Raw genomic sequence first — 27063 nt, forward strand, 5'->3', positions numbered from 1 at the left:
GAGCCTTCCAGCTCTCGCGAGACGCGAGTGGGCGGAGCCGGCGGGGTGTCATGGCCGCCTCCAGTGGCTGCCCATGAGTTGCTGTTGGGGAGCTGCTGGGAGGTAAACGGGGCGCTCCTGTTCTCTGGGCGGGGGGAGATTGGGGGGGGCTTTTTCTGTGCTTGCAGCCCCCACCCTCCAGCCCCTCCCCTAAAATAGGTAATTTATTTACTTTTATTTATTACGCCTGCACTTTGTGGTTTTATATATATATATATATAATTTTTATTAATTTTACATTTAATAATATATAATCACATCATTATTCTCCACTTTTTGGCTCCCTAGAGCCTCTCGACTTCCTTCCCTCCCGCCTCGTGGCTTCCAAAATTGACCTTTCTATCATAGCATTTAATACGTTTTCATTAAACTCTAATTAATTTTAATTAAACTCGTTACAAGGTACCTCAAGATTTAAATAAACGTGAAAAGGAAGAAGATTTCTCATTACAAGGCTTCAGGCAACCCTACTGGTGACGTTAATGGCTTACAATGTTCTTTCAAATACTGTATAAATTTCATCCAGTCTTTTTGGAATACTTGATCGTGCTGGTTTCGGATTTTTTTCCGTCAGCTTCGCCAGTTCTGCAAAGTCCATCATTTTTGTCTGCTTCTCTCATATTGCGCCTGCACTTTGGAACTCCCTGCCTGTTGACATCTCGAGTTTGCTGTTCTCTTTTAAAAAAAGCCCAAAACATTCTTGTTTACACAAGGCTGCTTGGAAAGTTGGCGTGAATCTCGATTTCCTTTAATGTTTTCACTTTCTTATGTTTTAAAGTACGTCTGTGATCTTTCCTTCCCACAATTTTATTGCTCTTTTTGTGAAGCAATTTGAGGTTTGTCCGTTTCACTTTCTTGGATTTTATCACTTTTTGTGAATGGCTTTGAAGTTTGTTTTCTTTCATTACAATCGATACATCATCATTATTCGTTTCCTTTCAACGCCACTTTCTCTTTTTATGTGTGTGTGTGGGGGGGGGAATCTCAGAGCGGTTTGCTAGCCTTTTATATATTAAATTTGTATACCGCCTCAGGGTGGGTCAGAACATTAAAAATACAAAATAAAAACACAAGCCCACATTAAAAAATCCATGCAAAACAACCCAGAATAAAACATCACAGAAGAAAGTCAAATATAAAGTAAGCAACATAATTAGCGGAAAACTGAAATATTCTCTTGAAAGATTTCAAAATAAAACATGCAGCGTAGTTAACAAAAAAAGTTATCATAAAAACATTACAAAGGAGCTCAAGTACAGAATGCGCATTTAATGCAGCAAAGTTAACAAAAAAATTATCATAAATGTTTCAAAAGAAAACATTACTAAAGGAAGTCTAATATAAAATGCACATTTAAAACAGCATATGTAGCAGAAGAATGAAAAATTAATATTATGAATATTATGAAATAAGTAATATTCCAGCTTTTCTGCTTGGAATATGTAGTTCTCCATTTCAGTTAATCCCCAACAACAACCCTGGGGGGGGGGGGTAAGTTAGGAGGAGAGAGGCAGTGACTCAGTGAGGTGCTTCATGTAGCTGAGTGGAGGAATTTGAACCCTGGTCTCTCTCCTAGGTCCTAGTTCAGCACTCTTAACAACTAGCCCACCACTGGCTTTCTTTGCAGTTATTATTTACAGCACCCTCAGTGGGCCTGGGGAGCAAGAGGAGTACAGGGAGGCAGGTCTCCCCCACCCCCAAGTAGCTTAAATGCTAAAACTTAGCACACGGTGACTTTAAAAAACCTGTGGGAAACTGTTCTGTTCCTTCAATCTTACTGCAGCAATTAAGAGTACAGTGCTGCCCCGCAAGACGAACGCCTCGCAAGACGGAAAACCCGCTAGACGAAAGGGTTTTCCGTTTTGGAGGCGCTTCGCTAAACGAATTTCCCTATGGGGTTGCTTCGCAAGACGAAAATGTCTTGCGAGTTCCTGCGGGTTTTTTTTCCTCCCCCCCTTCTTCTAAGCCGCTAAGCCGCTTATCAGCTGATCCGATAAGCCGCTAATAGCGCTAATCCGCTAAGCCGTCAATGGGCTTGCTTCGCAAGACGAAAAAACCACTAGACGAAGAGAATCACGGAACGGATTCTTTTCGTCTTGCGAGGCACCACTGTACATCTTCCACAATACAGCTATCTGATTCCTGATTTTGATGTTTTTTGTTTGGCTTTATGTGTAAATCTTGTAACCAATCTGGTATTTTTTCTATGAATAGAGGTATGTGCTAATTCACAGCTAATTCTCCCCTGGTCTCCTCGCTGGCCCAAATAGGACTAATTCATCCAGCTAGCCCTGGTGATCATCTAATGTTTATTGGATGGATTTCCCCCCTAAATTTATTTTTGAATTCTGAATTTAGTAGTCACGTTTTATAATGTATTTTATGCTGTTTTTTGTTGCACCAATTAAGTGTTTTAAATCTGTGGTTAGCCGCCCTGAACTGGGAAGGACGGGGTATAAATAAAAAATTATTGTGATTATTAATTATTATTTTAATCCATAAAATAACAAAAAGCACCTTGAGCTTGGCCCAGCAGCAAATTGATTACTGAGTGCTAAAAGTCTACTCCCACCCCTCGCTGAAAAAGCTTTCCCCACCCCCAGATTCATTCCCCTGAGGACGTGCTTGTGTTTCTCTTAGTCATGAGGTGGGTAAAAAAAATTTAAAATGCCTGGCAGGGCACCTGTGCCAATGGGAAATCCTACTCAGTTCCCTTTCATGTGGACTAGCAACTTGATTTTGTTTTGTTACTTTTGAAAAAAAAGCTGAGACTGGCAGGCTACCGTATTCTGTGGTTGCTGCAGAATACGTTCCGTCCTAATGATGGCTGGAATATTTGGGTATCAGTCTGGGCTATAGCTGTCAACCGTCCCTTACTTGGCGGGACAGTCCCTTATCCCAGCGCCGTGTCCCGCTGCTGTCCCTTATTGATGATGCCCCTTAAATTTCCCAGGTTTCAAAGGAAGCAGCTCCTCTCCCTCCCTCCCTCCCTGCTGGCCAGGGAGGAGGGAGGCTCCAATTCTGTTGCTTGGCTGCGTTGCTCACCCAATAAGGAGTCTGAGAACGACTGGGGGGTGGAGCTTGCATGCCTTGGGCCAATCAAATCGGCCGCGTTGCCTGGGGACTCGCCTTTGCTCAGCGCTTCCCAGCGGAGAGGTGACGGTGGTTTCCCTTGCTGCATCCCCTTTGCCGGGTTGCTGCGCTGTGGGAACCACCGCTTGAGGCTTCGTTTGGCTGCTGGCTGACTAAAATCCCTTATTTGGCTGCTGATCCCTTATTTTCGAGGCTGCTGGTCCCTTATTTTCAAATCTGTAAGTTGACAGCTATGGTCTGGGCATTCTTATTTATTTTGCAACATTTTCCTTTCCATGCAGAATCCTTCCTCCCTCTCGGCAACCTCCACCTCCTTACGCTGGGATGAATGAAGCACCCGGCGCTGCGGTACACTCAAGCTTTCCCTGGTGGTCTGGCTTACATAAACACTGTCCTCTTAGTATTAGTAGTAGTGGTGGTGCCTCTTAGGAGCAGGGCTTAAGGAGACACTCCGAGGTTTGTGGGATGGATGCCCAGCCGACCCTTGACCATCAGGTTGTGCTGGAGCTGGGGCAGCCAGACGACAGCAAGGTGGACCCTGGGGCCATCTCTGGACCTGCGGCGAAGGTGCCAAGGCTAAATGGCAGCCAGGAAGACGAGGGGGCTGCTGCAGAGGCAGTTCCTGGGCCCAAACCCCCGAAGGAAGAACCTGAGATCGGGGACACAGCAGCGCATCACCTCAAGGAAGAAAAGGAGGAAGACGCGATTGATGGAGGAGAAATGTTGGCAGAAGAAGGAGAGTATTAGTGAGTGTCTGGTGTTGCCTTGCAGGCAGATGGGGGGAGGTCCAGCTCAGATGGGTCCTTTGCCCAGTTCAGAAAGGGGAAAGATGATTTTTTAAATTACTGATTTAATATTTGGGTTCCGCTTTCCCAGCAACAAATGTTGAGCTCAAAGCGTCTCACAATAATCACAATAGCTTTATTTTTTTAATGCAGTGGCGCTGTGGGTTAAACCACAGAGCCTAGGACTTGCCAATCAGAAGGTCGGCGGCTCAATTCCCCGTGACGGGGTGAGCTCCTGTTGCTTGGTCCCTGCTCCTGCCCACCTAGCAGTTCAAAAGCATGAAGTGCAAGTAGATACAATAGGTACCACTCCGGCGGGAAGGTAAACGGCGTTTCCGTGCGCAGCTCTGTTTCGCCAGAAGCGGCTAAGTCATGCTGGCCACATGACCCGGAAGCTGAACGCCGGCTCCCTCGGCCAATAAACCGAGATGATCACCGCAACCCCAGAGTCGGTCACAACTGGACCTAATGGTCAGGGGTCCCTTTACCTTTATACAGTCATACCTCATGTTACATTTGCTTCAGATCGCGCATTTTCAGGTTGCGTCCCGCAGCGACCTGGAAGTACTGGAAAGGGTTACTTCCGGGTTTCGCCGCTTGCGCATGCGCACACGTGCAAAATGACGTCACACGCATGTGCAGAAGCGGCGAATCACGATGTGCAGACGCGGGTTGTGTTCTTTTCAGGTTGCAAACGGGTCTCCGGGACGGATCCCGTTCGCAACCAGAGGTACCACTGTACTATTAAAAACAGCATTGGCTAAAAGCACTTAAAGGCATGAGCTGCCAGTGTGGCTCATCTCACCAAAATTGCCTAGAAAGGTGCCTGCACATTTTGTTTCATAACTTTCTTTGTGGTAGGGTTGGAGTTTTACTTGAAAAAGGAAGTAAACGTAGCCTTTGCCTTCTTGCAGGCATGAGCCCTGGGGCATTTGCTCCTTTTGCACTGTTATAAATTTGGCCGTGCAAATAAAAGCAAGTTCACTTGCATAATCCAAGATCACTTGTCTACTCTTAAGAATTTTGGACAGTTTGAGCTTGCAGGCTCTCACTCCTTAACATTACAAACAGGTTTGCTCAACTTCAGTTTATTTGTGCTCAGTTAGCCACACCAGTTGTGGTGTTTAACGCACAAGGCCAGAACAATAGCGGCTACTGGGAAACCACAGAAGCCAGTTTCACAGAGCTTTAAGTTATGCAGGTTTAGGAATTCCATCGCCTTTACACATGGGTAGAAATTAAGCCGCACGGTAAGCAGACTTGGAATGGCCTTGTCGGAAGAACAAAAGTAGCGCCGTAGGTACAGACAGCCTTGAGTGAAAACAAGGCCATAGATTCATCCATCAGTGCTAGAAAAATCCCTCACTCATCTTCACAGGCAGGTTGAAACCCTTTCACCATCTTTTCATTCACTGTTCTCTTCAAACTTACTCTTACTGCTTATTCCACTGTGTTTATCGATACTTTGATCCACCACAAATTGCAGGGAGGCTGGTTTCAGAGTTCACTTTCTGAGGGTGAGGCCCCAGCGTGTCTGAGCGAAGGGGGTGGTCTCCTGTATCCTGTATCATCATCATCATCATCATTATTATTAATAATAGGGGTAGAGGTTTGAGATAGGGATTGGACTTAGGGTTAGGGATAGGGTTATTATTATTAGGGATTAGGGAGCAGCCCAGAGTGGCTGGGGAAACCCAGCCAGATGGGCGGGGTATAAATAATAAATAATAATAATAATAATAATTGTTGCTGTTGTTGTTGTTGTTGTTGTTGAAACCCACCCAGATGGGTGGGGTATAAATAATAAATTATTATTATTGTTGTTGTTATTATTATTGCAGTATTCCTATAGAAACTCCTGCCCTTCCTTTCGGGCTGGATCCTGGGAGGGCAATGGGATGTTAACAAGCTTTGTAAGGGTGTGGTTGGGTGTTCCTGGCTTAGCACAGCGTGACTTTCCTTTTCCTTCCCCTTCTAGCTTCCCGACCTACGATTTCTCGCAGGCCCCCAAACCTCTGACCGGCTCCTGGGTGGAGTACAGCCACGTACAGGAGAATTTCCTTAAAGGCTGCAAATGGTGAGTGGACTGGAATCGTAGAACTGTAGACTTGGGGGGGAACCCTTGGGTCATCTAGTCCAACCCCCTGAATCACAGCTGAAGAACCCCTGACCGATGGCTGTCCAATCTCTGCTTAAAAACCTCCCAAGTAAGGAGAGTCCACAACGTCCGGAGGGGGACCGTTTTCACTGTTGAACAGCTGTCATGGTCAGAAAGTTCTTCCTGGTGTTCGAGTCGGAATTTCCGTTTCTTGCCACCCAGTTCTTCTGATTTCCTCGCTTTTGTAAGGAGCAAAAACACGCGCTGCTCCCTTCGCTCTCCGCCTTAGTCACCGGCAAATGTTGAAGCTGAACTATAGTTGTCCAGAATAGTTGGATTTTGGGACACTCCCACCACGTGTGGAGGTATGTGCCTGTGGAGGTGCACCCTCTCCAGCATTTTGGTGAGGTTCCTGGGCGTATTAGCGCTAGTTTTCTTGGTGTTAGGTACCACCTGTAGGTGATTTTCAGAGTGAGTTCTTTTCTTTTTGTTGCTATGGATTTAAAGGGGGGTTTAGACCACATTCTGGCCCATTGAGTGGGGTTAATCTTGTAGCCTATGTCATCCTCCCATTGTTTTTTGATTGTGTCTAGGGAGTTTGTGGGATTTTGTAGTACTATTTTGTATATTGCGGATACCATCCCTTTACCGTGTCCTTTTGTTGTTAGGAGGTTTTCGAAGGTTGTCAGGGGCCTAGTTGCTGCTGATTTTACTACTGGATTGTTTAAGAGGGCGTGCAATTGGTGGAGTGTTAACCAAGACATTTGGGTGTCTTCTATTTTTTTGTTTTTTGTTTTAATGATATTTATTCAAAGTTTCCAGAATCAAATCAAATTTTATTAAACGGTCACAGACCAGATTAACTCGTACAGTTAGTCAGCGAAGCATAACACCGGAAAAAACAAAGGACAATTTCAATACAGATTAGGCCATAACAGCAATTTAAAATTAGACAGCATGAATAAAATTAAGTATTTGCCTTCGCCTGCATGTTGACATTGGAAAGCTCTTGTTTCCTGCGCCTAATAGCGGCTACACAGAATTTAGCAACATTGATCGTGATTTCAGGAACCTTATCTTCTACCAAGGCTCTCATACATTGGAGTTCTGGTTCATTTTTAAGCTTTTGTAGAACTGGGGCAATAAAGGTCAGGCGTAGATCCTCGTAATAACTACAGTGCAGCAATACATGCAAACTTGTTTCCACTTCCGATGAGCCACATGGGCAAACCCGTGACTCATATGGTTTGCCCTCATATCTGCCTAACAGCAGGGCAGAGGGCAGAACGTTAAATCTGGACAGGGTAAAGGAGTGTCTGTACTTAGGTATTTGTAAATCAGCCAGATACCGTATTTTTCGCCCCATAGGACGCACCGGCCCATAGGACGCACCTAGTTTTTTGGGAGGGAAATAAAGGAAAAAAAATTATTTCCCCCCCAGGTGCCCTGCGCTAAGCCCGAAGCTTAGGGCGCGCTGAGCTCAGCGCGCCCCAAGCTTCTGGGTGCTGGCAAGGTCTCCGCTAGCCGTGGGAGAGCCGCGCGGCTCTCCCAGGGCTAGCGGAGCGCTGCGCTAATCCCAAAGCTTGGGGTGCGTGGAGCTCAGCGCGCCCCAAGCTTCTGGGTGCCGGCAAGGTCTCCGCTAGCCCTGGGAGAGCTGCGCGGCTCTCCCAAGGCTAACAGAGCGCTGCGCTAATCCCGAAGCTTGGGGCGAGCGGAGCTCAGCGCGCCCCAAGCTTCTGGGTGCCGGCAAGGTCTCCGCTAGCCCTGGAAGAGCTGCGCGGCTCTCCCAAGGCTAGCAGAGTGCTGCGCTAATCCCGAAGCTTGGGGTGCGTGGAGCTCAGTGCGCCCCAAGCTTCTGGGTGCTGGCAAGGTCTCCGCTAGCCGTGGGAGAGCTGCGCGGCTCTCCCAGGGCTAGCGGAGTGCTGCGCTAATCCCAAAGCTTGGGGTGCGTGGAGCTCAGCGCGCCCCAAGCTTCTGGGTGCTGGCAAGGTCTCCGCTAGCCGTGGGAGAGCCGCGCGGCTATCCCAAGGCTAGCGGAGTGCTACGCTAATCCCAAAGCTTGGGGGTGCTGAGCTCAGCGCGCCCCAAGCTTCTGGGTGCTGGCAAGGTCTCCGCTAGCTGTGGGAGAGCCGCACGGCTCTCCCACGGCTAGCGGAGCGCTGCGCTAATCCCGAAGCTTGGGGCGAGTGGAGCTCAGCGCGCCCCAAGCTTCTGGGTGCCGGCAAGGTCTCCGCTAGCCTTGGGAGAGCTGGGTCTCCCACGGCTAGTGGATAGCTTCCTGAAGCCTGGAGAGCGAGAGCGGTCGGTGCGCACCGACCCCCCTCGCTCTCCAGGCTTCAGGGAAAGCCTGCATTCGGCCCATAGGACGCACACACATTTCCCCTTCATTTTTGGAGGGGAAAAAGTGCGTCTTATAGGGCGAAAAATACGGTAATTTGCGGGTGAGAATCCTCTCCCAAAGTCTCTAATTGTGGCATGTTTATCCACAAAGTTTCCAGAATGTATAAATACAATAAAGAACAAAGAAAAAATACAACAGAAAAAGATAAGAACAAATAATAATAATAATAATAAAAGAAAAATACACATCCCTTATTACATCTTTTCATTTGCCTGTTTCTTGGACCTCCTCACACCTCCCTTTTTGTATTCTAACTTAATTTGTTGTTTCAGCAAATTCTTCCCATATTTCTCAATTTTTATTTAAATAATTTGTCTTAACAACCTATCTCAATTCAACATATCCTTTCCATCTTTTACCATATTCTGTTATTCAATTTATCTTAATTTATTTAACCTTATCTTACCTTAATAACCTTAAGATTCAAAGTTTAAACCATATTTATACATAACTCCTTAAATCCTTTCTACTAAAGCCGATTAGTTCCTTTCCAGAATTTCCCCTGATATTTCATTAATATTACACTACGTTGGATAATAATTAGGGGAAAATTTCCTTTTTAAAATTTTATTTATGGAATCAGTGTAACATTTGGGTGTCTTCTAGTTTGTCTTGAATTTCTTGCGTTGACAAAGGTTTGTTATTTTTATAGAGGTCTATTAGCCTTTGGTTTGCCAGTTTTTTATTTGGGGGTTTTGTGCTGGATGATGGAATAATAATAATAATAATAATTTTTTATTTATACCCCGCCCTCCCCAGCCAAGGCCGGGCTCAGAGCGGCTTACAAACAATAATAAAAACAAGAAGAATGATTACAACTTAAAAACAAAAATAAAATACAACATTAAAATAATGGAACATTAAAATATTAAAATGTAGCCTCACCGCAGGAGGAGAAGGAAAAGAAAAAAAAGAGAGAGAGAGAGAGGGAGGGAGGGAATCAAATTGGCTCCAAGCCAAAGCCCAGGCGGAACAACTCTGTCTTACAGGCCCTGCGGAAAGAAATCAGATCCTGGGTGGTACACCAGGGGAATTAGCGGGGATGGGGTTGGGGAAGCTGAACTATAGTTGAACTGTGGAACTTCCTTCCACAGGAGCCTGTGATGGGCTTTAAAAGGTCTGGACAAATTCATGGAAGGGGAGAGGGCTATCGATGGCTCCTAGCCAGGATGGCTGTGTTTTGTCTCCCTAGTCAGAGGCAGCGATGCTTCCAATTTCTGAATTTGGAATTTGCTCTTGTGCTCAGATCTCGTTTGCAGTTTTCCTGCAGGCATCCGGTTGCTCACTGTGAGAACAGGACACTGGACTAAATGGGCGATGGGCCTGATCCAGCCATCTCTTCTTATGGTGTTCTCTTCAACCCTTTCAGAGCTTATGAAAAGGCCCCTTCCTTCTAATAACCTGTTCTCTTGTTGGTTTCTGACTTCTCTTCTTGAGTAGAGTTTGAGAATTCTTTTTTAAAATATTTTTTATTAATTTTACAATTTAGAATACTCATTTAAACATCCTCAAAATATCAGCGACTTCCCCTCTTCTCTTTCCGTGGTTTGTTTTGCATATCATAAATCCCTGCATGTTTTACATAAGCTATACCAATCAGTATTCCATTATTACATCCATCAAAACTTATTTGCACTGTTGAAGTTATCTTAATGCTGCCAGCCTTTTCAAGTGTACACAATTTCTCCCCATAAATTCAACAAACATTTTCCAATCTTCTTTAAACATATGTTCTCCTTGATCTCTTATTCTATATGTTAGGTACGCAAACGCTGAATATTCCATCAGTTTAAGTTGCCGTTCTTCTTTGGTTGACACCTCGCTTGTTTTCCATTTTGGGGCTAACAAAACACAGGCCGCAGTAGTGGCATACATATAAATAACCTTTTTTGACACCTGGGAATTTCCATCTGAATTATCCCCAACAAAAAAGACTCTGGTTTGTTTGTTTGTTTGTTTTTTGGAAAGGTACTTTTAAATGTTTTTTTTCATTCATTATGAATTATTTTCCAATACCCTTTTACAGGTCCACCACATACAAAAGAACGTTCCCGAGTTTGGGAACTCTTGATGGACAGCAATGGGCCGTTCCTTTGGAAGGGGGGGGGCAGGGAAAGATGGGGATGGGGTAATCATATCTGGGGAGACGGGTTGTATGCATCTCTGGGTTATTTGTGGGGCCTGCCTGGTGTTTCGACGTGAGTAGAATGTGTGCTTTTATTTAAAATGCATCTCTGGGTTATTTGTGGGGCCTGCCTGGTGTTTTTACATGAGTAGAATGTGTGCTTTTATTTATTTTATTTTATTTTATTTTATTTGTGGGGCATAGGAATTTGTTCATTTCCCCCACCAAAAAAATATAGTCCGGCCCCCCACAAGGTCTGAGGGACAGTGGACCGGCCCCCTGCTGAAACAGTTTGCTAACCCGTGGTCTGGACAAACAAGGGAATAAGTTGCCCCTCTGCTCAATAACAGTGTGCCCCTTCCCACCTCTCTCCCCAGGGCTCCTGACGGGACTTGCCTACTCACCAACAGTGCTGACAACACCCTGCGGATCTACAACCTCCCTGCTGAGCTGTACGCGGAGGAATGGGGGACCATCTCTGAAATGGTTGGTAGTAGTATAAGCGCCGAGTGTGCGTCTTGTCTGCCTGCCAGCGCATGTTTGCGTGGGGAGGGGAAGAGGCAAATTCTCTTGTGACAGGAATCGGGGGGCCTCTGGCCCTCCCAAAGTTGCTGGACTCCCCCTCCCATCATCCCAAACCATTGGCCATGCTGGGGGGCGGGGCGGTGGCAATGGGGAATTGCAGCCCCAGAAATACCTGGAGGGCTGTAGGTGTCAGGAGCTCGTCCCTACACTCGAGTAGGACCCTGGCAGAGACACATGCCTGACTGGCATGTTCTCTCCCTCCTGGTCGATCGTTCGGGAGCTTCAAAAGCTTTATTCAGCCCAAACATCATAGCGACCGATGCCAACCGACACCGGCACACTTAGGGATCCGCAGAGTCTGCGCATCTCGCGTGACAGACCTCAGCAACTCAGCATTTTGGCTAATCTAGTTTATTTACATATAAACACACACGGAGCACTGCAACATGGCTCCCTCTCTCTAGCATCAGACAGCAAAGAGAAATAACAAATAACAACAACAACAACAACAACAACAACAACAATTTATTATTTATACCCCGCCCATCTGGCTGGGTTTCCCCAGTCACTCTGGGCGGCTTCCAACAAAACACTAAAAGTACAGTAACCTATTAAACATTAAAAGCTTCCCTAAACAGGGCTGCCTTCAGATGTCTTCTAAAAGTTTGGTAGTTATTTTTCTCTTTGACATCTGATGGGAGGGCGTTCCACAGGGCGGGCGCCACCACCGAGAAGGCCCTCTGCCTGGTTCCCTGTAACTTTGCTTCTCGCAGCGAGGGAACCGCCAGAAGGCCCTTGGAGCCGGACCTCAGTGTCCGGGCAGAACAGTTCCACTTCACAGTAACACAAACATCCTGTTTCCGTCACTTCCCACTTTGTGGAGCCAAAACGTATACCGTCATGTGAAAGACAAAAATCCCATGACTGCAATCATGGATCAGTAGGTTCCACGTTGGGGGCGAGCGGTGAGATTCCAGAGTTTGCCGGCGATGCTAAATGGTTCAGGGTCCTCAAAACGAGATGGGGTTGAGCTCCGAAAGGACCTCTCCAAAGTTAGCAAATGGCGTGGTAAAGGGACATAGGCAGTTCAGCGAGAGCAGGTGCAAAGCGGTGCGTGCAGGGGCAGACATATTCCAATCATCCATGGGTCTGAACTGGCATGATTGGCTGGGAATGAGGCCTCGGGCAGGTAGCAGATCACTCAATGAAGACATAGACCCAGAATGCAGCAGGGTGGAAGCTGTGAAAATAAGGCAGATTCTGTGACCATGAGTGAAGGAACTGGAAACAAAATTGCTGATAGCGTAAAGCTGTTACACAAATTATTATTATTATTATTATTATTATTATTATTATTATTATTATTATTATTATTATTAGGAAGTGCGTAGAACAGGTCTCGGTATTTCAATTTCTGGGAATGGAGTTGAGAGATGACCTAACCTGGGGAGAAAACAGTAAAGACCTGATGAAGAGAGCAAAGCAGAGGCTATATTTTCTGAGAATCCTCCGGAAAAACAATCTCTCAGAGGACCTTTTGATGGCATTTTACCATTGTACTGTGGAGAGTGTATTAACTTATGGTCTGTGTGTGTGGTTTGGGAGCTGCATGGTCAGGGGAAAAACAATGCTGTCCAGGCTTGTAAAGACTGCGGAGAGAATAACTGGGCGCACTCTTCCCACCTTGGATCAAATCTATGCTTCCAGGTGTCATAAGAAAGCTGCAGAGATAGTGCAGGACAGTGCATACCCTGGAAACGATCTCTTTCAGCTTCTGCCTTCTGGAAGAAGGGACAGGGTTATAAAGACTAGGACTAGCCGCCTGAGAAACAGTTTTTATCCAAATGCGATTTTGCTTTTAAACACAGTGTAAGGTAGTCTCTGTGGGTGTATATTGTATTTAATTGTGGGGTATCAGAGTTTTTAGGGGGCTAACCAGGCTGGGATAGTTGGGATAGCAGGCTTGTTGGTTTTTGAATGTCTGATATAGATTTTTTCAATTTCGTTGTTCTGCCTCGGACAATGACAATAAAGATTATCGTATTATTATTATTATTATTATTATTATTATGAATTATTATTATTATTATTATTATTATTATGATTTATATACCACCCTTCATCTGAAGATCTCGGGGCGGTTCACAGGATAAAATCTCAGGATAAAAGCACAAGATAAATAGTTAAAACAAAACACTGTGTTTGGAACATGGTTCTGGTCGCCTTGCCTCAAAAAAGGATTTTGTGGAGCTGCGAAAGTTCTCACCGACCTCGCTCTTCCCTAGAGCGCAGAACAGAGGAGGATTCTGGGAAAGACCTTGCGTCGCGCTTTCCCAGGCGCAAATCTTCCTTTGTGGGGGATGTCAAAGAGTGGGGGGGGGGGCAGCAAAGGCTGGATGGGGGCCAGTCTTCCAGGCTAACGCAGGAAATATTCCTGCGAAGGTGGCAACCTTGGTCGCAATCTCTGCTCCAGACAGGGTGCTCATTTCTCTCTCTCTCTCTCTCTCTCTCTCTCTCTCCAGAGTCCCGTCTTGCGCATGGCCGAAGGAGACACCGTCTACGATTACTGCTGGTTCCCGCTGATGAACTCCTCCGACCCGCAGACTTGTTTGTAAATCCATCTTTCCCCTTTCCCCCCCCCCCCGCCTTCCTCTTCTTCCCCAGTTGCTGGTGGGAATAAAAAAGAAAGAAAACATTTTGCCAAGTAGCAGGAAGAGGCTCGAGCTTTGAACAGCCCCAGGAGGGGCGTCCGGAAAAAGCCAATTGCCGAAATAATTGAACGCTGCCTTAATTAAATTAACTGAATTGAAATTAACCACCGCCTAATTAGAAAGGTGGGGCTTTGCAAAGGGAGCTGGAATCTGCTCTTGCCCTTGTGGCTTTGACAGGTGGGCGGGTAATAATTAGACAGTTTGCACTTATCAGGTACAATAAATAATTACTCATCTATAATCTATTAAAATAGCAGCAAATCACAATGCATAAAATACCACAAATCATACAAAAGGATGTAAAAGGATTAAATTAAGAAACAAACACACACAACTTATAAAATTATTTTCAAAACAATACAAAACAAACTATCCCTGAACTCTCCTCTCAACCGCCTCTGCTGTTCTCAAAGTCATGGTCTGGGAAAGGCTCCTGGGGGCGGGGGGGGGGGGGCGGACATGGCTGGTGGAAGCCATTGCCTGCAGACAGTGGCCCACTCCTCGTCCTGTTCTTGCAGCTGCCAGCCAGATGTCCCAGTGGGAGGCGCCTCTATTAGCTGCGGCCAGCAAAATTCTTGCAAGGATCTTAGCAAGCCGTCTCTTAACAATATCCGAGTTGACCTTTCCTGAATCCCAAAATGGTTTTCGGCCTTCTAGGGGGACAGTGGATGTGATTTTCACTGCTTGACAGCTCCAAGAAAAATGCAGAGAGCAAAACCAATCCCTGTATATGGCGCTTATTGACTTGACCAATAATAATAATAATTTATTATTTACCGTATACCCCGTCCATCTGGCTGGGTTTCCCCAGCCACTCTGGGCAGCTTCCAACAAAATATTAAAATACCGTAATGCATCAAACATTAAGAACCAATCAGATTTCCTCCGAGCATTTCAAAAAAAACCCCACGTGGGGACAAAGTTTGATCAGAAGAATTTCTTTTAACTACAAAGACTACTTGGAGCATGCATAATAATAATAATATTGATATTATTATTATTATTAATAGTAATAATAGTAATAATAATAATAATTTATTATTTATACCCCGCCCATTTGGCTGGGTTTCCCCAGCTACTCTGGGCGGCTTTCAACAGAACCCTAAAATACAATATCCTATTAAACGTTAAAAGCTTCTCTAAACAGGGCTGCCTTCAGATGTCCTCTAAAAGTCAGGTAGTTGTTTATTTCCTTGACATCTGATGGGAGGGCGTTCCACAGGGCGGGCGCCACCACCGAGAAGGCCCTCTGCCTGGTTCCCTGTAACTTGACTTCTCGCAGGGAGGGAACCACCAGAAGGCCCTCGGAGCTGGACCTCAGTGTCCGGGTAGATCGACACTGTGGATCGTGATGCCCTGTGGACTGTCCTCCTGAAAATTGGCTGCCCGGATAAATTTGTGAACCTCATTCGGCTCCCGCATGATAATACGACAGCAGCCATCGCAGATATCAGTGGCTCTCAAAGCGAACCATTCACACTGGGATCAGGTGTTAAACCTCCGAGCAGGACCCCCCAGCGCAAGAGCACACTCCCCCCATACTATTAATTCAGAAGTATTGCTCTCTCCAGTTGCAGAGGCAGGGCAGGGCACAGCCGCCATCGCTAGCCCTCTGCATCACGAATTTGCCAGGGCTCATCCAGGGTTTGTCTCTGGCATTTATGCCCAGGTGTGAGGTGGCGCTGGGAAGTGATCAAGCACTGCCCACCCTTTTGCCTGCCCCTTCCTTTCTAGTTCACCCGGCCCTCCGGCTGCCCCTCACTGGCCCTCCTTCTGCTTCTCTCCCCCTTGCAGTGTTGCCAGCAGCAGCCGGGACAACCCCATCCACATATGGGATGCTTTCTATGGAGACCTGCGCGCCACCTTTCGGCCCTACAATCACCTGGTGAGCATGTGCCCGGGGTGTGTGTGTGTGTGTCGCTGGCTTTGCCCGGCAGACGTGGTGTGGGCAGTGTGGTAAATTGTGGTCCGAGTGTCAGACTGGGAGGGGCCAGGGTTCAAATCCTCCCACTGGAGCACAAAGCTCGCGGGGTGACCTTGAGGCTAGACACTGCCTCTCTCGGCCTCAACTCCCTCACAGGGTGGTTGTTGTTGTTTAGTTGTTTAGTCGTGTCCGCCTCTTCGTGACCCCCTGGACCAGAGCACGCCAGGCACTCCTGTCTTCCACTGCCTCCCGCAGTTTGGTCAAACTCATGCTCGTCGCTTCAAGAACACTGTCCCACCATCTCGTCCTCCGTCGTCCCCTTCTCCTTGCGCCCTCCATCTTTCCCAACATCAGGGTCTTTTCCAGGGAGTCTTCTCTTCTCATGAGGTGGCCAAAGTCTTGGAGCCTCAGCTTCAGGATCCGTCCTTCCAGTGAGCACTCAGGGCTGATTTCCTTCAGAATGGAGAGGTTTGATCTTCTGGCAGTCCATGGGACTCTCCAGAGTCTCCTCCAGCACCAGAATTCAAAAGCACCAATTCTTCGGCCATCAGCCTTCTTTATGGTCCAGCTCTCACTTCCGTACATCCCTACTGGGAAAACCAGAGCTTTAACTATACGGACCTTTGTTGGCAAGGTGATGTCTCTGCTTTTTAAGATGCTGTCTAGGTTTGTCATTGCTTTTCTCCCACAATTTTATGGATACGTGGTCTCGTTAGTAAAATCCAAGTTAAATTGCTGTTTTGGGGTTGCTTTTAAAAGTCTGGAACGGATTAATCCATTTTGCGTTACTTTCTGTGGGAAAGCGTGCCTTGGTTTTGGAACGCTTTGATTTTGGAACGGACTTCCGGAACGGATTAAGTTTGAGAACCAAGGTACCACAGTACACCACTTGGAACTGGGTCCAGGCCCCCCTGCAAGGATGGTTTGGCATCTCCCTTCTCTCTTCCGGGGGTAGCAGTAGCAAAGCAAAACAGGGAGGAGACGGTAGCCAAAGTTTAGCCTTCTTTGCAGTTGCCGGCTGCATTGGCACCTCTGAACATGACACAATCCCACTGCCTAGGACCCTCATACCTACAGGACCGCCTCTCCCAGTATGCCCCACAGAGGACCTTAAGGTCCATAAATAGCAACACCCTAGAGGTCCTGGGCCCTAAGGAAGTCAGATTAGCCTCAACCAGAGGCAGGGCCTTTTCAGCACTGGCCCCGGCCTGGTGGAACGCTCTGCCTCATGAGACCAGGGCCTTGTGGGATCTGATTTCTTTCCACAGGGCCTGTAAGAGTTGTTCCACCCGGCCTTTGGCTTGGAATCCACTTGATCCCCTTCCCCTTTCCTTTCTCATTCTGTGATGGAACTCCTATTTGGGGACTTCCCTGGCTTTTTTCTGGCCCACGTAGGATCAGTCTGGATAGTTAGCCTTGGTGAAGACTTGACATTTTTATCCCACAAAAAGTTTTTGATTGAGTTCCATTGAAAGGAGGCTGCATTTTAATGTTGTATTTTAATCTTGTTTTTTAAGCTGTATTCTAATCAATTGTTTTTATATTTGGTGTTAGCCGCCCTGAGCCCGGTCTTGGCTGGGGAGGGTGGGGTATAAATAAAAATTATTATTATTACTATTTTCCTGGAGTTGGTTCCCGCTGACCCTCCCATTTTCTCGCCAGGATGAGCTGACGGCTGCCCACTCCTTGTGCTTCACCCCGGACGGCTCGCAGCTCTTCTGCGGCTTCGACAAGATCGTGAGGGTGTTTGACACGTCGCGGCCCGGGCGCATGTGCGAAAACAGGCCCACCCTCGGTGAGTCGGCCTCAGATCCGTCCACGGAGTTTCTGGGCAAAGCGACATCTCCCCTTCTTGGGTTCTTTGGGGCTGAGGGACCCGTTGCCGTGTCTCGATGGGGCCAGGAGCAAAACAGCGGAGGGAGGGATCTGGGCAGTGCGGTGTCGTGGTCGGAGAGTTTGGACTACGACCCGTGAGACCAGAGTTCAAATTTCCCTCGACCCATAAAGATCTCTGCCCTTGTCAGCCTTGCGAACCTTGCTGGGCTGTCGTTGGGATTAAACGAGGAGGGGGTGTACCATGAGCTCCTTCGCAGAAAGAAGCTGGGATACTAATAAGTCCCGGTGCCAACAGCAGCCAGTCATAACCTTAGAAAGGTAAAGGGACCCCTGACCGTTAGGTCCAGTTGTGGCCGACTCTGGGGTTGCGGTGCTCATCTCGCTTTACTGGCCGAGGGAGCCGGCGTCCAGCTTCCGGGTCATGTGGCCAGCATGACTAAGCAGCTTCTGGCGAGCCAGAGCAGCGCATGGAAACGCCATTTACCTTCCCGCCGGAGTGGTACCTATTTATCTACTAGTAATAGCGTGCTTTCGAACTGCTAGGTTGGCAGGAGCAGGGACCGAGCAACGGGAGCTCACCCCGTCGCGGGGATTCGAACCGCCGACCTTCTGATCGGCAAGTCCTAGGCTCTGTGGTTTAACCCACAGCGCCACCCACGTCCCCCATAAGCTTAGAAACCTTGGCTCAGATCAGATGTGTGTCTTTTTAAATGAGGTAAACGGCTGTTGCACCGCTTTGGGAAGCCTAACAATTGCGTGTTGGTGTTGTTATGAGAAAAAAACTGCTCCCTTTCCCTTATGGGGGATTCTGGAGCCCATACAGAGCCCTTAAGTGGGTTCCCTATCGGTTGGAGAAAATAACAGACTCCGACCAGAGTATATTGAGAAGCAAATCAGCTAGTAAGCCTGATCTTTATTAAACAGTTGCAACAGGGTCCCCCACTCACTGCGTGCAGGAGGGAGGAGAGAACCCAGAACAAGCTTCTATATAGACTTTTGAAATTGCCCACCCTGTAGCCCAAGACCACCCCCCAAAGCATCATACATACATCACAGAAGGAGGCGGTCTACAGCAGAAATCCTGTCTGCCAGGAGACCTGATAATGGTCACTGATTGCATCGCCTGGGCAGCCTGGCTGTTGTTTTGTGATGGTTAATACTTTGGTTCCTGAGTCCAGCTCACAGGCTCTCCCTATTCCTACACGAATACGCCCTTAAGACAGGATTTGCAGGCAAAAGACAACGGGAAGGCTTTCTCTATTTCCTCCCTCCTTGCCGAGAAATACATTGAGGTCAATTTGGGAGAGTCAAAACAGCTTCAGGATTGCTCTCCTGTACTATTTCAGAGACGTGGTTTATATACTTACGTATGTATGTGTTTGCCTTGTACATTTATGAACATTTATATTTGAGACCTTAGAATTCTCATAACAGTGTCGATGCGCCTCCTCTGGAAATTTGTCCCGTAACCTTGGGGGCAGTTGCAGAAAAGGCCCTGCTGTGTCCTGCATCTGTCCTGCTCTCCTGAGCACAAGAGCAGCCTGTTGGATCAGGCCGACGGCTCACCTAGTCCCGGCATCCTCTTCTCGCAGCGCGACCAGCCTGTGGGAAACCCAATGAGCAGGATCCGAGCGCAGAGCCCCTTCCCGCCCCAGCAACCGGCATTCAGAAACATCTCTGCCTCCGACCGTGAAGGCTAGCAGCCATTGATAGCCCTCTCTGAATTTTCCCAGTCCTCTTTTGAAACCATCCAAGCCGGTGGCTACCGCTGTTTCCTGTGGGAAGGAGTTCCGCAGGTTACCGCTGTGCAAAGAAGCCCTTTCTTTCCTCTAACCTCTCCCTCTCTGGTCTCCCAGTGAAGAAGCAGGGCCAGAGCGGAATTATTTCCTGCATTGCCTTCAGCCCGACGCAGCCCATCTACGCCTGCACCTCGTACTCCAAGACGGTGGGCCTCTACTCCCAGGCGGAGGGCGACCCCCTCACCCTGCTGCACGGGCACCAGGGGGGCGTCACCCACGCCCTCTTCTCCCCGGACGGCTTCCATCTCTTCACCGGGGGGCGCAAGGTGAGAGCTTACCTGTGGGGGGGGGAAGCTGAGGGCTGGGCGCAGGAGAGAGGGGCATTGTGGGTCCGGGCCCTTAAGAACCCATTGAGTCCAGCATTCTGTTCTCACAGTGACTAATGGTAATAATAATAATAATAATAATAATAATAATAATAATAATAGTTTATTACTTGTAACCCCGTCCATCTGTCTGGGCTTCCCCAGCCACTCTGAGCTGCTCCCAACAGGATATTAAAAACACAATACAGTGGTACCTCGGGTTAAGAACTTAATTCGTTCTGGAGGTCTGTTCTTAACCTGAGGTACCACTTTAGCTAATGGGGCCTCCTGCTGCCGCTGCCACACGATTTCTGTTCTCATCCTGAGGTAAAGTTCTTAACCTGAGGTACTATTTCTGGGTTAGTGGAGTCTGTAACCTGAAGCGTCTGTAACCCAAGGTACCACTGTAAAACATCAAACATTAAAAACTTCCCTAAACAGGGCTGCCTTTAGATGTCCTCTAAACATCAGATAGTTGTTTATTTCCTTGGCATCTGACGGGAGGGCGTTCCACAGGGCGGGTGCCACCACTGAGAAGGCCCTCTGTCTGGTTCCCTGCAACCTCACTTCTTGCAGTGCGGGAACCGCCAGAAGGCCCTCAGAGCTGGATCTCAGTGTCTGAGTCGGACGATGGAGTTGGAGATGGCCCTTCAGGCCTACTGGGCCTTTGAGGCCGTTTAGGGCTTTCAAGGTCAGCACCAACGCTTTGAATTGTGCTCGGAAACGTACTGGGAGCCAATGTAGGTCTTTCAGGACTGGTGTTATGTGGTCTTGGCGGCCGCTCCCAGTCCCCAGTCTGGCTGCCGCATTCTGGATTAGTTGTAGTTTCGGGGTCACCTTCAAAGGTAGCCCCACGTAGAGCGCATGGCAGCAGTCCAAGCGGGAGATAACCAGAGCATGCACCACTCTGGCGAGACAGTCTGTAGGCAGGGAGGGTCTCATCCTGCGTACCAGATGGAGCTGGTAGACAGCCGCCCTGGACACAGAATTGACCTGCGCCTCCATGGACAGCAGATGCTCCAAACAGAGGCAGCAAGCAGGACCTGAGCGCAAGATTGGTGGCCTCCCCTCCTTCGGTTTCCATCCACGGGCATTCAGAAACATAGAACTGTGCAGTTGGCAGGGATCAAGAGGGTCATTTAGTCCAACCCCCTGCAATGCAGGAATCTTTTGCCCAACCTGAGACTTGAACCCACAACCCTGAGATTAAGAGTCTCTGCCAACTGAGCATTGCTGCTTCTGACCAGCACCCATCCTGGCTAGCACCCAGAGACAGCCTTTTCCTCCTTCGCAGGTTTTCTGAGCTTGCCTACAAGATACCTACGGGACCGCCTCTCCTGGTATGCCCCGCAGAGAGGTCCAAAAATGACAACACCTTGGAGGTCCCAAGTCGCAAGGTGGTTAGATTGGTCTCAACGAGGGCCAGGGCCTTTTCAGTACTGGCCCCGACTTGGTGGAACGCTCTGTCACAAGAGACTAGGGCCCTGCAGGACTTGACATCTTTCCGCACGGCCTGCAAGACAGAACTGTTCCGCCATCACTGAAAAGGCCATCACTGAAAAGGCCCTGGTGGAGGATAGTCTGACTTCCTTGGGGCCCGGGACCTCTAAACTATGATTATTCATGCACCTTAAGGTCCTCTGCGGGGCAGACCAGGAGAGGCAGTCCCGTAGATACGAGGGCCCTATGTGGTGGAAGAGGAGCGAGACTTTAGGTTCCCCCATCTCCCTCGAGCTCTGGGGCAGCATTCCCCAACCCGGTGCTCCCAAGCTGTTTTTGCCTATCGGTCCCATCAGCCCCAACCAACACAGACCAAAACCAGCTGGAGGGGTGCCACTTTGGCGAAGTCCAGCCTGGGGGAAGCGGCCTGTGATGGCGTTGTGCTGTTTCCTTTATTTTCCAGGACACTGAGATCCTCTGCTGGGACCTTCGACAGCCAGGCGAGGTCCTGTTTTCTGTGTCCCGGACAGTTGCCACCAACCAGAGGCTCTATTTTGACTTAGATCCGTGAGTCCACCCTCTCCCCTTACAAGACGATATCCTTTTCTTTATTTATTTTTGTTAAAATAATACAGGAAACAGCAACAACAAGAAAGAAAGAAAGAAAGAAAGAAAGAAAGAAAGAAAGAAAGAAAGAAAGAAAGAAAACAATCCAAAACCATTGAAAACAAATATTACACACTTATCACGTAATATCCACCCGCATCTTCCCTCTGCCACAATTCGACTTCTTTGAATCTCTGTTTCCACCTTTATCTTTGCATTCTCCAAATCTATCATTCTTTGTATTTATTTTATCTCGTCTCTTTTCCAATTCATAGATATACTTTACATTTTTATTCTAGGCATATCTTTCTTAGAACAATATTTTAACATATAATTTTTTGAAACTTTTCCCTTCCTTTTTTTTAATTTTTGATTTGACTGATATCTTAGGATTGAGCTTAGCTTTGCCAGTTCTAAATATTCATTTCATTTGCAAATCCACTCCTCTTTTGAGGGCAAGGTTTGAGATTCCCATTTAGAAGCAATCGCTACCCTGGCTGCCGTAGTTGCATATAGAAAAATTCCTTTTCCCTCCACTTGCGGCAGATCTTTCCCTATCAAGTCTAGGAGATATGCCTTTGTTTTTTTTAACAATTGGGATTTTCAACATTTTCTTTAATTCCTCATGTATTACTCCCCAAAATTTCTTAATCTCCTCACAACCCCACCACATACGTATTACTGTTCCTGCTTTTTTCCCACTTTTCCAGCAGAGGTTGGATTTCAGTTTATAGATTTTGGCCCGCTTAACTGGTGTAAAATACCACCTGTGGAATGTTTTAACAAAAATTTCTTTAACTTGAAGCCATGGGTTCGAGTCCTGCCCTCCAGAGTGGGAAAGAACAAACCCCCTTCCATGCGCCAGCCCTTCAGATATTTGAAGATGACTCTCAGATTTCCTCTCAGTCTCCTATATTTCAGGTTAAACATGCCCAGCTCCTTCAACCGTTCCTCATCAGGCTCGGTTTCCAGACCCTTTATTTTCTTGGCCGCCTTCCTCTGCACACCTTCCCGCTCGTAAACACCCTTCTTAACGGGGATAATTTTCCTTTTGCTTCTTGCCACCTTTCCTGGCCAGCTGCAAGTTTTCAAAAATGTGCTACAAGGAAAGGGCCCTAGAAGGTGACCCCTCGGTTCACCCCCTTCTGGGATCAGGTGGGGCTTCCCGATGCCCTTTGGGGAGACCCCCAGGCCTGTCCCACCAACTTCGTCTCCCCGGGACGACCTCCCAGCTTGGCCCGTGGTGCTTTAAGCAGTTGGTCCCTTACCTTTCCCTCCCCGACCTGGCCACAGTGATCCATGCCACGGTCACCTCCAGGCTTGACTACTGTAATTCGCTCTACGCGGGGCTGCCCTTGAAGCTGTCCCAGAAACTCCAGCGGGTGCAGAATGCTGCAGCGAGGCTCCTCACGGGGTGCCTGCCATGGGAGCATATTCACCCAGTGCTTTACCAGTTGCACTGGCTCCCGGTGGATTATCGGGTCAGGTTTAAGGTGCTGGTTTTGACCTTTAAAGCCCTTTGTGGCTTAAAAGGTAAAGGGACCCCTGACCATTAGGTCCAGTTGTGGCCGACTCTGGGGTTGCGGCGCTCATCTCGCTTTACTGGCCGAGGGAGCCGGCGTACAGCTTCCAGGTCATGTGGCCATCACGACTAAGCCGCTTCTGGCGAACCAGAGCAGCGCACGGAAACGCCGTTTACCTTCCCACCGGAGCGGTGCCTATTTATCTACTTGCACATTGATGTGCTTTTGAACTGCTAGGTTGGCAGGAGCAGGGACCGAGCAACGGGAGCTCACCCTGTCGCGGGGATTCCAACCGCCAACCTTCTGATCGGCAAGTCCTAGGCTCTGTGGTTTAACCCACAGCACCACCCGCGTCCTCTGTCCCATGAGACCAGGGCCCTGCAGGATTTAACTTCCTTCCGCAGGGCCTGTAAGCCAGAGCTATTCCGCCTGGCCTTTAATTTGAATCCAGCCTGATCTTTTATTCCCCTTCCTTCCCTCCCCGTCCCCTTTTTATGAAGATTACCCGCTCTGGGATCCCACAGCTAATTCTCCCCTGGTTTCCTCGCTGCCCCAAATAGGACTAATTTAGCCAGCTAGCCCTGGTGATCATTTAATGTTTATTGGATGGATTTCCCCCCAAATTGATTTTTGAATTATGAATTTATCATTATTCACGTTTTATACTGTGTTTTTTGCTGTTTTTTGTTGCATCAATTAAGTGTTTTAAATTTGTTGTTAGCTGCCCTGAGCCCGGTTTTCTGAACTGGGAAGTGCAGGCTATAAATAAAAATTTATTATTATTATTTATTATTTTTCCTCCGCAGGAGTGGGAGGTTTCTCCTGAGCGGCGACACAGAAGGACTGGTCAGCGTCTGGGACACGGCTCAGGCCCCCAGCGGCAGCAACAACCTGGCCCACCCCCTTCTGGAGCCCACCTTGCAGTTCCAGGCTCTGAGCGACTGTGTCAACGGAATCAGGTACTTATTATGGTGTGTGTGTGTGTGTGTGTTGAGGCCCTGCCCTTAATTTGGAGGTGGAAACGGGGTTTCAGGACCCCTGAGGGTTGGGGTTATTGCAGATATTTGAAGATGACCCTCATCTCTCCTCTCGGTCTCCTCTTCCCCAGACAAAACATGCCCAAATCCGTCAGCCATTCCTCCTGAGGCCTGTTGAGGGACTGGCACTGAGGGTGGGTGGGTGAGTGGCACTCCCCTCACCCTTACTTGCCCACCCAATGTCAGGGACTGGACTGACGGGGAATGGTGGGGACTGCCCCCCCCTGCACTTCCCGTAGAAGAGGGAGACAGTGTAGATGTAGAAGAGTGATTTGCAGAAACTCCAGCGGGTGCTGAATGCCGCGGCAAGGCTCCTTACGGGGTCCTTGCTGCAGGATCACATTCATCCAGTGCTTTACCAACTGCACTGGCTCCCAGTGGAGTACAAGATCAGGTTTAAGGTGCTGGTTTTGACCCTTTAAAGCCCTATACAGCCTAGGACCCATGTACCTAGGGGACCGCCTCTCCTGGTATGCCCCGCGGAGAACCTTACGGTCTTCAAACAAAAACATCTTGGAGGTCCCATGCCGCAAGGTGGTTAGATTGGTCTCAACTAGGGCCAGGGCCTTTTCAGTACTGGCCCCGACTCGGTGGAACGCTCTGTCCCAAGAGACCAGGGCCCTGCGGGACTTGACATCTTTCTGCAGGGTCTGCAAGACAGAGCTGTTCCGCCTGGCCTTTGGTTTGGACTCAGTCTGACCCTTATGTTTCCCTCCCCTTATGGTTTTGATCTATGGGCTATTATTAAAATGAGGCTGCATTTTAAGTTGTATTTTTAACCTGTATTTTAAATTGTTCCCCCCGCCCCTATTATGTTTTTATTGTAATTTTACCGTTGTTAGCCGCCCTGAGCCAGGCTCTGGCCAGGGAGGGCAGGGTATAAATAAAAATTTATTATTATTATTCAGAGTCTGCAGAGGGGAGAAGCTGAGAAATATTGGGAGGGGAGCAAGTGGAAGAAGGAGAAGACTCACCAGGGGAGAGACAGCGGACAGAGGGTGTCTTTAGAAAGCATTCCAGATCCCTCCCTTCTCCCAGAACCAGGCGGGCATTGAGAGTAGGAGAACAGAACCTTTATGCACATGTGGTGGGACTGTGCGAAGATAAGAGAATTTTGGCATATAATATACAATGAATTCAAAAAGATCATAATAATAATAATAATAATAATAATAATAATAATAATAATAATAATAATTTATTATTTGTAACCTGCCTATCTGGCTGGGTTTCCCCAGCCACTCTGGGCAGCTTCCAACAAAGATTACAAATACATTAAAATGTCACACATTAAAAACTTCCCTAAACAGGGCTGCCTTCAGATGTCTTCTAAAAGTCAGCTAGTTGCTTATTTCCTTGACATCTGATGGGAGGGTGTTCCACAGGGCGGGTGCCACCACCGAGAAGGCCCTTTGCCTGGTTCCCTGTAGCTTTGCTTCTGGCAATGAGGGAATAAAATACCATGGTGAGAACGTCTTGTTTTCCCAGCCGCGAGGGAGGGGGATCGGACACTGAGATCCAGCGCCGAGGGCCTTCTGGCAGTTCCCTCATTGCAAGAAGTGACGTTACAGGGAACCAGACAGAGGGCCTTCTCAGTGGTGGCGCCCGCCCTATGGAACGCCTTCCCTTCAGATGTGAAGGAAATAAACAGCTATCTTCTCTTTAAAAGACATCTGAAGGCAGCCCTGTTTAGGGAAGTTTTTTATATTTAATGCTGTATTAACACTTGATTGGAAGCCGCCCAGAGTGGCTGGGGAAACTCAGCCAGATGGGCGGGGTATAAATATATTATTATTATTATTATTATTATTATTATTATTATTAGGTTCCCTGAAGCCTGACCCCCCCCTGACTTTCTGCCTCCTTCTCTTAGCCTCCACCCCAGCCTTCCCCTTCTGGCCACAGCTTCTGGCCAGCGCAAATTCCCTGACCTGTGGGACAGCGAAGACGACGACCAGGAGAAAGGGAGAAGGCCGTCCGCTCGCCACCAAGACTGTGGCGACAACTCTCTCCAAATCTGGTGGTGCTCCCCGGGCACCGGGGCGGAGGAGAAGCCCCAGGCCCACCCGTAGCCTCGGCCCCCTTCCTCGTGTCTGCCGGGATTTGCCAGGGGGCCCAACGCCAACGCTTGATACTGCCACAGGGCCGCGAGGGTGCGGGACCTCTGGCGTGCCACAGGTGCCCTCGGCCCATGAACGTCACCGTGTTTATATGTTTCTACGTGTGGCGCTTTTGTACCAAAGAGAGATTGCGCGTCGTGCGAGGGGACGTTTGAAAACGCTGCGTTTTTTGAGAGAATGGAGCTGGGTGTTGCCGTGACTAGATTTTGTGCATGCTCTGACGGAGAGATGTGGGGTCAGGGCAGAATTGTCGCTGTGCCTCTATAGGTCGGGGGCACGAGGGTAAGGAATCTCTCCTGTCCCAAAAAAACCAGCATTTTCCTTCTCTCGCCCGGCTAGCGGAAGCGCTAGCTGCACGCGGGGAAAGATTTTGGTTCATCTGTTTGTCAATCCGAGTCTTGTGCTAGGGAACTGTATGTATGTGTGTGTGTGTGTTTGCTTTTTTTATATAAGGGGAGTATAATTGCTTCTTTTCGGATTTTTGCATTGTCCCCCACTTTTCTGCGCTATGTAAATAGTTTTCCACCCCTTGCCCAACGGGTGGGCCGTGGTGCTGACTCGCTTGGGGGAGGGCAGGGCTGTTGTGGTGGGTTTTGTGAATGTTCGTCACCAGTTGCTGTTTCCTGGCGAAAGAATACGTCTTCTCATTGGCAAGTAAGTGATGCAGGTGATTAATAAAAGTTTATGATGATTGTA

The 27063-nt window shown here is 48.1% G+C and overlaps 1 protein-coding gene across 1 annotated transcript; it reads left to right on the forward strand.

Annotated features, from left to right (window-relative positions):
* WRAP53 (WD repeat containing antisense to TP53) lies at positions 1 to 27063 on the forward strand. Its single transcript, XM_083706829.1, has 11 exons — positions 1 to 102; positions 3414 to 3878; positions 5896 to 5994; positions 10919 to 11027; positions 13589 to 13677; positions 15572 to 15662; positions 17364 to 17496; positions 19394 to 19602; positions 21545 to 21648; positions 24017 to 24169; positions 26121 to 27063. The coding sequence occupies exons 2-11, from the start codon at positions 3598 to 3600 to the stop codon at positions 26317 to 26319; spliced, it is 1467 nt and encodes a 488-aa protein (XP_083562955.1). The 5' UTR covers positions 1 to 102; positions 3414 to 3597; the 3' UTR covers positions 26320 to 27063.

The sequence above is a fragment of the Podarcis gaigeae genome (assembly GCF_964106915.1).
Source record: "Podarcis gaigeae genome assembly, chromosome: 13".
Lineage (NCBI taxonomy): Eukaryota > Metazoa > Chordata > Lepidosauria > Squamata > Lacertidae > Podarcis > Podarcis gaigeae.

What these genes read in the sequence shown, in the direction of transcription:
- WRAP53 (XM_083706829.1), top strand. Translation starts at nt 3,598, where the DNA reads ATGGATGCCCAGCCGACCCTTGACCATCAGGTTGTGCTGGAGCTGGGG. An exon ending in TTCCTTAAAGGCTGCAAATG is followed by an intron (nt 5,995 to 10,918) that starts GTGAGTGGACTG and finishes CTCTCTCCCCAG; the next exon opens with GGCTCCTGACGGGACTTGCC. An exon ending in CGAAAACAGGCCCACCCTCG is followed by an intron (nt 17,497 to 19,393) that starts GTGAGTCGGCCT and finishes CTGGTCTCCCAG; the next exon opens with TGAAGAAGCAGGGCCAGAGC.